This window comes from Oncorhynchus masou, unplaced genomic scaffold (assembly GCF_036934945.1).
Source record: "Oncorhynchus masou masou isolate Uvic2021 unplaced genomic scaffold, UVic_Omas_1.1 unplaced_scaffold_6143, whole genome shotgun sequence".
NCBI lineage: Eukaryota > Metazoa > Chordata > Actinopteri > Salmoniformes > Salmonidae > Oncorhynchus > Oncorhynchus masou.
This window is the reverse complement of record NW_027012570.1, coordinates 286-10,097: the sequence shown is the minus strand read 5'-3', so window position 1 is coordinate 10,097 and position 9,812 is coordinate 286. Positions and strand designations below refer to the sequence as shown.

The 9,812-nt window shown below is 49.0% G+C and overlaps 1 protein-coding gene across 1 annotated transcript; it reads right to left on the bottom strand.

Moving 5' to 3' along the window:
• Window positions 1-1,202: 1,202 nt before the first annotated feature.
• Window positions 1,203-9,512, bottom strand: LOC135536412 (adipocyte enhancer-binding protein 1-like). The gene is made up of 10 exons (XM_064962757.1): window positions 9,423-9,512; window positions 8,610-8,900; window positions 8,147-8,233; window positions 7,850-7,894; window positions 7,447-7,506; window positions 6,714-6,791; window positions 5,883-5,992; window positions 2,364-2,503; window positions 1,941-2,025; window positions 1,203-1,388 (listed from the first exon to the last, which is right to left on the bottom strand). The coding sequence occupies exons 4-10, from the start codon at window positions 7,860-7,862 to the stop codon at window positions 1,203-1,205; spliced, it is 672 nt and encodes a 223-aa protein (XP_064818829.1). The 5' UTR covers window positions 7,863-7,894; window positions 8,147-8,233; window positions 8,610-8,900; window positions 9,423-9,512.
• Between the last annotated feature and the right edge of the window lie 300 nt (window positions 9,513-9,812).

Sequence of the window (9,812 nt, the reverse complement as noted above, 5' to 3'; positions counted from 1 at the left end):
AGGACGGGGATGGTAACGGGGATGTTGAGAACGGGGATGGTAACGGGGATGTTGAGGACGGGGATGGTAAACGGGGATCGTTGAGGACGGGGATGGTAACGGGGATGTTGAGGACGGGGATGGCAACAGGGATGTGGAGGACGGTGATGGTAACGGGGATGTTGAGGACGATGATGGTAACGGGGACGTTGAGGACGGGGATGGCAACGGGGATGTGGAGGATGGTGATGGTAACAGGGATATTGAGGACGATGATGGTAACGGGGATGTTGAGGACGAGGATGGTAAACGGGGATCGTTGAGGACGGGGATGGTAACGGGGATGTTGAGGATGGTGATGGTAACGGGGATGTTGAGGACGGGGATGGTAACGGGGATGTTGAGGATGGGGATGGTAACGGGGATGTGGAGGACGGGCTTGGTAACGGGGATATTGAGGATGGTGATGGTAACGGGGATGTTGAGGACGGGGATGGTAACGGGGATGTTGAGGATGGGGATGGTAACGGGGATGTTGAGGACGGGCTTGGTAACGGGGATGTTGAGGACGGGGATGGTAACGGGGATGTTGAGGACGGGGATGGTAACGGGATGTTGAGGACGGGCTTGGTAACGGGATGTTGAGGACGGGGATGGTAACGGGGATGTTGAGGACCGGGATGGTAACGGGGATGTTGAGGACGGGGATGGTAACGGGGATGTTGAGGATGGGGATGGTAACGGGGATGTTGAGGACGGAGATGATAACGGGGATGTTGAGGACGGGGATGATAACGGGGATGGTTGAGGATGCGGATGGTAACGGGGATGTTGAGGACGGGGATGTTGAGGATGGGGATGGTAACGGGGATGTTGAGGACGGGGATGATAACGGGGATGGTTGAGGATGGGGATGGTAACGGGGATGTTGAGGACGGGGATGTTGAGGATGGGGATGGTAACGGGGATGTTGAGGACGGGGATTTTGAGGACGGGGATGGTAACGGGGATGTTGAGGATGGGGACGGTAACGGGGATGTTGAGGACGGTGATGGTAACGGGGATGTTGAGGACGGGGACGGTAACGGGGATGTTGAGGACGGGGATGGTAAACGGGGATCGTTGAGGACGGGGATGGCAACGGGGATCGTTGAGGAGGTGATTATTGTCATTTTAGGGGTTATGAAGGTGTTGGAGTTAGGGATGTGATGACGTTCTGGAGTTTATGGAGGTTTGATGGGGTTATGCATTGTACTGTACTCACTGGTCAGTTGGCAGGCCATGACCTCAACTCTGAGACACAGGCTGCCGTTCCAGCTCTGGGGAAGGACACGGATGTAACGTGCCACGGTTGGCCAATCAAACTGCACCATCACTGGAGAGTCCCTATCCACATTCCCATAGAACAACTGGAGGGAGGGAAGGAAGGAGGGAGGAGAGAAAGAGGGACAGAGAGGAGAGGGTATGAAGAGGAGAGGTGAGGGTATGGAGAGGAGAAGAGAAGAGAGGGTATGGGGAGGAGAGGGTATGGAGAGGAGAGGGTATGGAGAGGAGAGGGTATGGAGAGGGGAGGAGAGGGTATGGGTAGGAGAGGGGAAGAGAGGGTATGGGTAGGAGAGGGTATGGAGAGGAGAGGAGAGGGTATGGGGAGGAGAGGGTATGGGGAGGAGAGGAGAGGGTATGGGGGAGAGGAGAGGGTATGGAGAGGAGAGGATATGGGGAGGAGAGGGTATGGAGAGGAGAGGGTATGGAGAAGAGAGGAGAGGAGAGGGTATGGAGAGGAGAGGAGAGGGTATGAGGAGGAGAGGAGAGGGTATGGAGAGGAGAGGAGAGGTTATGGGGAGGAGAGGGTATGGGGAGGAAAGGTATGGTGAGGGAAGAGGTTAGAGAGGAGGAAAATTTAGTGATTATTTGGATATATATGCTGGCTGTACTGATCAATCGTAAGAGAGGTTACTGACCCACTCAGCATAGCCATCATGGAGCACCGTCCAATCACGACTGTCATTACTGAAGGACACGTAGAACGTGGACACAAAATCTTCCCTGAAATTCAGAGAGAAGAAAAAGAGGGTGAGAGAGAGACTTTACAAGTCATACGAATATCCAACATGTATCTCTAACATTCAAAATGCCAGATGATTCCACAGGTAAGATTCCATTTCCTTTGACATTTTCTCTATAATCCCTTTTACAGCATTCTGTTGTAACTCAACCTATTGATGTACAGTATATGCTGTTTGGTTTGGATTAATTTCATGTGTTGTTCATTTCAAATCAATTGTGCAGGTTAATGGGGATTCCACCTGGTCCTGGCTGTGTGAACAGTGCAGTGACCACAGTGCAGTGATCCCAGTGCAGTGACACCAGGCAGCAGGACTTACGCTGTGTCTGAGTTCCTGCCCTGTACGATGACTCCAGTGAACTCCACCTCTCTGCGAGCGTCCACCTCAAACCAGTGGTTCTTCTCCTCTGGCTCAGCACACCACGCACCCCCGTACACACCCTCCTCATTACCAGAGCTCTGGGAAGACAAAATAGCCCCCTCTCTTGTCAGATGTGTCGGGGCTGTGTGTGTCCTGACATTTCTCATGATTTGGTTTGTGCGTTTGTATATAGGAACATTAGAATACAACAAGTATACCTTGTATCCTTTTCCCTCTCGCTCTCATCCAACACTTCCCACACTGCCCCGACTCGGATGGTATCGCGCCGTCCAAACCTTCGCTCTCTCTCCCCCGCTACTCTCTCCTCTTCCATCCTATCATCTCTTCCCTCTGCTCATACCTTCTCCAACCTATCTCCTGATTCTGCCTCCTCAACCCTCCTCTCTTCCCTTTCTGCATCCTTTGACTCTCTATGTCCCCTATCCTCCAGGCCGGCTCGGTCCTCCCCTCCCGCTCCGTGGCTCGACGACTCATTGCGAGCTCACAGAACAGTGCTCCGGGCAGCCGAGCGGAAATGGAGGAAAACTCGCCTCCCTGCGGACCTGGCATCCTTTCACTCCCTCCTCTCTACATTTTCCTCCTCTGTCTCTGCTGCTAAAGCCACTTTCTTCCACTCTAAATTCCAAGCATCTGCCTCTAACCCTAGGAAGCTCTTTGCCACCTTCTCCTCCCTCCTGAATCCTCCTCCCCCTCCCCCCCTCCTCCCTCTCTGCAGATGACTTCGTCAACCATTTTGAAAAGAAGGTCGCGACATCCGATCCTCGTTTGCTAAGTCAAACGACACCGCTGGTTCTGCTCACACTGCCCTACCCTGTGCTCTGACCTCTTTCTCCCCTCTCTCTCCAGATGAAATCTCGCTTCTTGTGACGGCCGGCCGCCCAACAACCTGCCCGCTTGACCCTATCCCCTCCTCTCTTCTCCAGACCATTTCTGGAGACCTTCTCCCTTACCTCACCTCGCTCATCAACTCATCCCTGACCGCTGGCTACGTCCCTTCCGTCTTCAAGAGAGCGAGAGTTGCACCCCTTCTGAAAAAACCTACACTCGATCCCTCCGATGTCAACAACTACAGACCAGTATCCCTTCTTTCTTTTCTCTCCAAAACTCTTGAACGTGCCGTCCTTGGCCAGCTCTCCCGCTATCTCTCTCAGAATGACCTTCTTGATCCAAATCAGTCAGGTTTCAAGACTAGTCATTCAACTGAGACTGCTCTTCTCTGTATCACGGAGGCGCTCCGCACTGCTAAAGCTAACTCTCTCTCCTCTGCTCTCATCCTTCTAGACCTATCGGCTGCCTTCGACACTGTGAACCATCAGATCCTCCTCTCCACCCTCTCCGAGTTGGGCATCTCCGGTGCGGCCCACGCTTGGATTGCGTCCTACCTGACAGGTCGCTCCTACCAGGTGGCGTGGCGAGAATCTGTCTCCTCGCCACGCGCTCTCACCACTGGTGTCCCCCAGGGCTCTGTTCTAGGCCCTCTCCTATTCTCGCTATACACCAAGTCACTTGGCTCTGTCATAACCTCTCTCTCCTATCATTGCTATGCAGACGACACACAATTAATCTTCTCCTTTCCCCCTTCTGATGACCAGGTGGCGAATCGCATCTCTGCATGTCTGGCAGACATATCAGTGTGGATGACGGATCACCACCTCAAGCTGAACCTCGGCAAGACGGAGCTGCTCTTCCTCCCGGGGAAGGACTGCCCGTTCCATGATCTCGCCATCACGGTTGACAACTCCATTGTTTCCTCCTCCCAGAGCGCTAAGAACCTTGGCGTGATCCTGGACAACACCCTGTCGTTCTCAACTAACATCAAGGCGGTGGCCCGTTCCTGTAGGTTCATGCTCTACAACATCCGCAGAGTACGCCCCTGCCTCACACAGGAAGCGGCGCAGGTCCTAATCCAGGCACTTGTCATCTCCCGTCTGGATTACTGCAACTCGCTGTTGGCTGGGCTCCCTGCCTGTGCCATTAAACCCCTACAACTCATCCAGAACGCCGCAGCCCGTCTGGTGTTCAACCTTCCCAAGTTCTCTCACGTCACCCCGCTCCTCCGCTCTCTCCACTGGCTTCCAGTTGAAGCTCGCATCCGCTACAAGACCATGGTGCTTGCCTACGGAGCTGTGAGGGGAACGGCACCGCAGTACCTCCAGGCTCTGATCAGGCCCTACACCCAAACAAGGGCACTGCGTTCATCCACCTCTGGCCTGCTCGCCTCCCTACCACTGATGAAGTACAGTTCCCGCTCAGCCCAGTCAAAACTGTTCGCTGCTCTGGCCCCCCAATGGTGGAACAAACTCCCTCACGACGCCAGGACGGCGGAGTCAATCACCACCTTCCGGAGACACCTGAAACCCCACCTCTTCAAGGAATACCTAGGATAGGATAAAGCAATCCTTCTCACCCCCCTTAAATGATTTAGATGCACTATTGTAAAGTGGCTGTTCCACTGATGTCAGAAGGTGAATTCACCAATTTGTAAGTCGCTCTGGATAAGAGCGTCTGCTAAATGACTTAAATGTATGTAAATGGGTATTACAACATTCTGTATCTATAAACTGCCGTACTATGGTGTATGCCCCCCCCCCCACACACACACACACACACAAGGTCCGCAAGGGGGGAGGAAGCAGCTAACTTCCTAGAATTATACACATTTAACTATGGGGGAAAGAGAAAAATGTGCTATTATAGATAATCTCATGCTATTCTACACATTTTGCCATGAGGCTGAGAGAAAATGTTGCTATTTTAAATCTAATTTCCTGTCATTCTCAACATATTTGCCATGGCATATGACATGTTCATATCCTATTATTTTGTTGTTATTGTTGTTGTTTTATTATTGGGTTTGGTGCCCCCATAGCCAGTGGGCCACCTTGCGGGGGCTGCGGGGGCGTCTGGTACGCCAGTGATAGTGTATCATACTGTGTGTACCTGCACGTTGAGCATGCCTCTCTCAGCAATGAAGCTGTGGTGAGACTTAAATGAGGCAGTACTATGTGTAACTATTCTCGTCCTCCTCTTCTGAGGAGGAGTAGTAAGAAGGATCGGAGGACCAATGCGCAGCGTGGAAAGTGTTCATTATATTTATTTATAACTCAGAACACTAAATAATAAAACAACAAAGAGAACGAAATGAAACAGTCCTGTACGGTGCATACATAAAACACAGAACAGAAAAGAATCCCCCACAAAACACAATAGAAAACAGGCTGCCTATATATGGTTCTCAATCAGGGACAGCGAATGACAGCTGCCTCTGATTGAGAACCATACCAGGCCAAACACAGAAATAGCAAATCATAGAAAAACTAACATAGACAACCCACCCAACTCACGCCCTGACCATACTAAAACAAAGACATAACAAAAGAACTAAGGTCAGAACGTGACACTATGGTGTAGTACACCGTATATCTACACAACAGTGTAATGTAGTACCATGTTTACCTGCATGTTGAGCCTGCCCCGCTGAGCAGAGAAGCCGTGGTGAGACTGAGAAGAGGCCAGCAGCTGGTCATCGTCAACACGATGGGACTCCAGACCTAGAGGAGGGCATTCTAGGAACAAAACAACTCATAAATCATGTGACACACTCCAAAAAACTAAACAAAAATCATTTTTGTTTTATCTCCTTTATTGTCAAATAAAGATTACAAAAATGTTTCTGTCGGATAAATATTTTGGTCTGTAGTCGTCAAGAGCAACAGGCTGAAAACACTCAGTTGATGCTGACCACATCTTACACAAACACATACACACGCAGGCAAGCACGCACACTGACCAACACATGCACACAATGCTTTTGTAGATTCTGAAAGGGTGAAAAGAGAATTGATTGTTTTCAAGTGCGTAAAAAAAAATAAGCTCGCAGCGACCATTTTCCTTTTTATGGGTGCTTGTAATCTGGTGCTTGTAAGAGGAAGAGAAAGAGAGAGAAAATGTTAGTCGTCTCCTCGTCTGACTGTACAGTAAAACATGTATTTCTGGCGGGACCAGAAGTCTGATTGGGGAGAAAGCCAGGTTGTTACAGTAGACAGGAGAAAACAAGGCCAACAGTCCAGCTGCAGGAAATAGACAGTCATGTAAGGCAGGTTTTCCCAAAGTCTGTCCTGGGGCACATCGACAGATGTTTCACCTCGTCAGCTCTGGGATACGAACCAACGCCCTTTTGGTTACTGGTCCAATGCTCTTAATCGCTAGGCTACCTGCCGCCCCTCAAGTGAAGTTGAAGCTGCTCATGAATAAAGATGAAAACCAGTGTTGAGGTGATTTTCTTACTCTTGGGTTCGGCATGTACTGGGATCTTCCTCAGCCTCTCCTCCTCTCCCTCCTCCCACTTCTTCCTCAGCCGCTTCACTGTGATGCATGATGGGAAAACAAGATGCGACTAGGCATGTTTACACACGGTCATGGCTCTCCAGCTCACCAAGCATCAAATACTTCAAATACTTACTTGCTGCTGCTAGTAGAGTACTGAATATTACAGTCACTGCCATTCTGTTTTCCCTCCAATAAGTCTGCATATTCTTGTAAACATATGTTTCACTTTATCCAATGAAACTATACTGATTTTTAAGTATACAATTGAAACCTCTTCTCAAGCAGACAGCCTGCAGTCCTGCACACTCAAAATAACCCCCAACACCCTCCTACCCTTTCTCCCCCCTTCCCTCTCTTTCTCCATTCCCCTTCTCCCCAGTCTATCTTACTGATGTCTACCGGCCCAGGGCCCCAACACATGGCAGTAGCTGTTTTGATAAACTCTCTTTCTATCCTTCTCCCGCCCAGTCCCCTCTCTCTCTTCCTCAATCCATCCCCCTCTCTCACACACTGCCACAGTCCTTTCCTCCCTCCACTCCCCAACACTGACAACGTTGCAATCTACAGGCTATAATGGTTCTTGTTGCATAAACAATCCGGTCATCGCTGTAAGTGAATTAACACATAAGGGGGCCCTAAAGGGACAGGGCTACAGGTTTCTCTCTGTCAGATAGATAAAAGAGATTCCAACCTTTTTCCTCCTTTTCCTTGCGAGCTTTCTCTGCCTCCTCCTTGAGTTGTTTAGCTGCCACTGTGGAGAGAGAGAGAGCAGAGGTTAGAGAGAGATTAAAGAGAGTTTAAGAGAGGTTCGACGGGGGTTAGAGAGGGGTGCTCTTACCAACACGATCACACAACGAATGCAGACAGTACAAGCTGATTGTACAGGTGATCATACATGACCAAACAATTGCAGGAAAGAAAGACAGACAGACATAACGTGTAATGTACGTACAGTCTGCATAATCATACTCTTCGTACCAAGGCACTGTGGTTTCCTCTGAAAGAACATGTGCATGCATGGTAAAACCTTGAATTATTAAAATGTGTCGTTTCGAGTTCCGCCCAATTCATGTGTTATGTGATGGGCTATTTACCTGATACATACATGATGACCTCAGTGGTAGTCCTCTCTCTGTCTACTGTTAGAGATGGTAACAGAAATGTAGATGTCTTAGAGGGCTGAACAACTATAGTATTGTACAGGATAATCAATGTGTTTCCTCTCAACTTTCACAAACATTAGAAATGGTTTTGACAACATGAGTGTTTTGCTTTTGTTGTAATAGTTTATTGGTGACATATGATTATAATCTTTGCAAAGCTAAATTCATGCTTCAAATCAGAGAAAACTGGATTGAAAGTGATAGATTGTTGAGTCATCTCAGACATACGCTTGGTGTCCCAGTAATCTTGACCATGCTCTGTCAGGGTCTTGGAGCCAGCAGAGAGAGGTGTGTGTCCCGAGGGTCTGCTGTCTACTGGGCAGAGACAACACATACAAACCACAACACAAATTGGCTCAGTCGTCTCACATTGCAAATTAATGAGATTATACTGTACCACTACATTTTATTTTTTAATGAGGCAAGTCAGATAAGAACAAATTCTTATTTACAATGATGGCCAGGGAACAGTGGGTTAAGTGCCTTGTTCAGGGGCAGAAAGACAGAATTTTACTGTCGTACGGGGATTTGATCAAGCAACCTTTCGGTTACTAGTCCAACGCTCTAACCACTAGGCTACCTGCCGCCCCTTAATTAACATGGCCTGCTTGTTTTTAAAGGTGTGACATGAAAAAAAGCAACTCATAGGGAACAGATTAGAACAGAGATGTCCTCATATATATATACGTACGTCTGTCCCAGCCCAGCTCAATCAGGAGTTTCTCCTCCTCCTCTTCCAGACTGGGGCTTCTGGTCACTGGCTTCACCTCCTCCTCCTTCCATGCTGTTGTCTTGGAGGCCTTGGTGGCTTTGGGCTTTGTGACCTTAGGTGCCTTGGTGGCTTTAGGTGCCTTGGTGGCCTTGAGCTTCTTGGGTGCCTTGGTGGCTTTGGGTTTTTTAGTGGGTTTTGGGGCTTTGGGCGCCTTGTTGGCTTTCTGCTTCTTGGCTTTGGCCTCCTTCTCTGCGGCTTTCTTTGCCCTGGCTGAAAAGAGAAATGGAGAGAGAGAGAGAGAGAGAGAGAGAGAAAGAGAGAGAGAGAAAGAGAGAGAGAGTGGGTGTAAGTGAGAAAGTGACCACCACAATTACTTCACCCCAGCCCCATCCAGAAAAATTGAGAAAGAGAACACAAGGTTGAAACAGAATATGGGACCACCAGCATGAAAAAGAGAGAGAAGTAGACAGCGTAAATCTCTCCCCACAGGTATCACTTTGCCCTCTCTTTCTCCCTCTCTTCTCCCCTATTTCCTGAAGGGCAGGTTTGATCACATTCCTCCTCTCGCACAGTGTTCAGTGGTTCAGTAATGACACATGGTCACTGCTTTGTTTTGGTTTCAGACCAAGCAGCCAGCCGGCCAAACCCGCTGTGTTGACGTCCCTGCTGTCGACATTTGTCTAACTATTCCTGGTTGATTAGCTGTGGATAATGCTTCATTTGGTATATGTTTGTAGAAAGGTTTAGTTTGTAATGAAAAGTATTAGTGATTGCGATCCTATATGTAATTACCCTCAGACTAGCAGACAGACACAGGACTGTATGAACAGTGAAGAGCTTGTTGTCTCCCAGTAGACTTAAGTAGACCAGCTCCTGCAGCTCTGTTATGGTTCCATGATGACCTAGCTGTTTAAAATGTAAATGTCAACATCCTCACACACACAGCCAGGCCAGCTAAACACACCACCCAGTAAAATGTCTGTTCTCTCTTGGTCTACTCACCTGTTCCACTAACATCCGATTGGTGGGTGAGGATGCCCCTCAAGTGCTGTCAATCAATGGGGTTATACTACAAAGTCAGTGAAAACTCAAGCTTAAAGAAGGGGGACGATCTTCCATGAAGATACATGGATGTCTGAATGTAAAAACAAGGAAGCTCCCAACGATCCCTGTGTCACCATG

Bases quoted from the DNA above. Each gene is read 5' to 3' on its own strand.
- LOC135536412 (XM_064962757.1), bottom strand. The intron at 5,993-6,713 runs GTAAGAAAATCA...TTTTGTTCCTAG, and splicing joins AGTACATGCCGAACCCAAGA to AATGCCCTCCTCTAGGTCTG. The intron at 2,504-5,882 runs GTAAACATGGTA...TTGTCTTCCCAG, and splicing joins GGGGCAGGCTCAACATGCAG to AGCTCTGGTAATGAGGAGGG.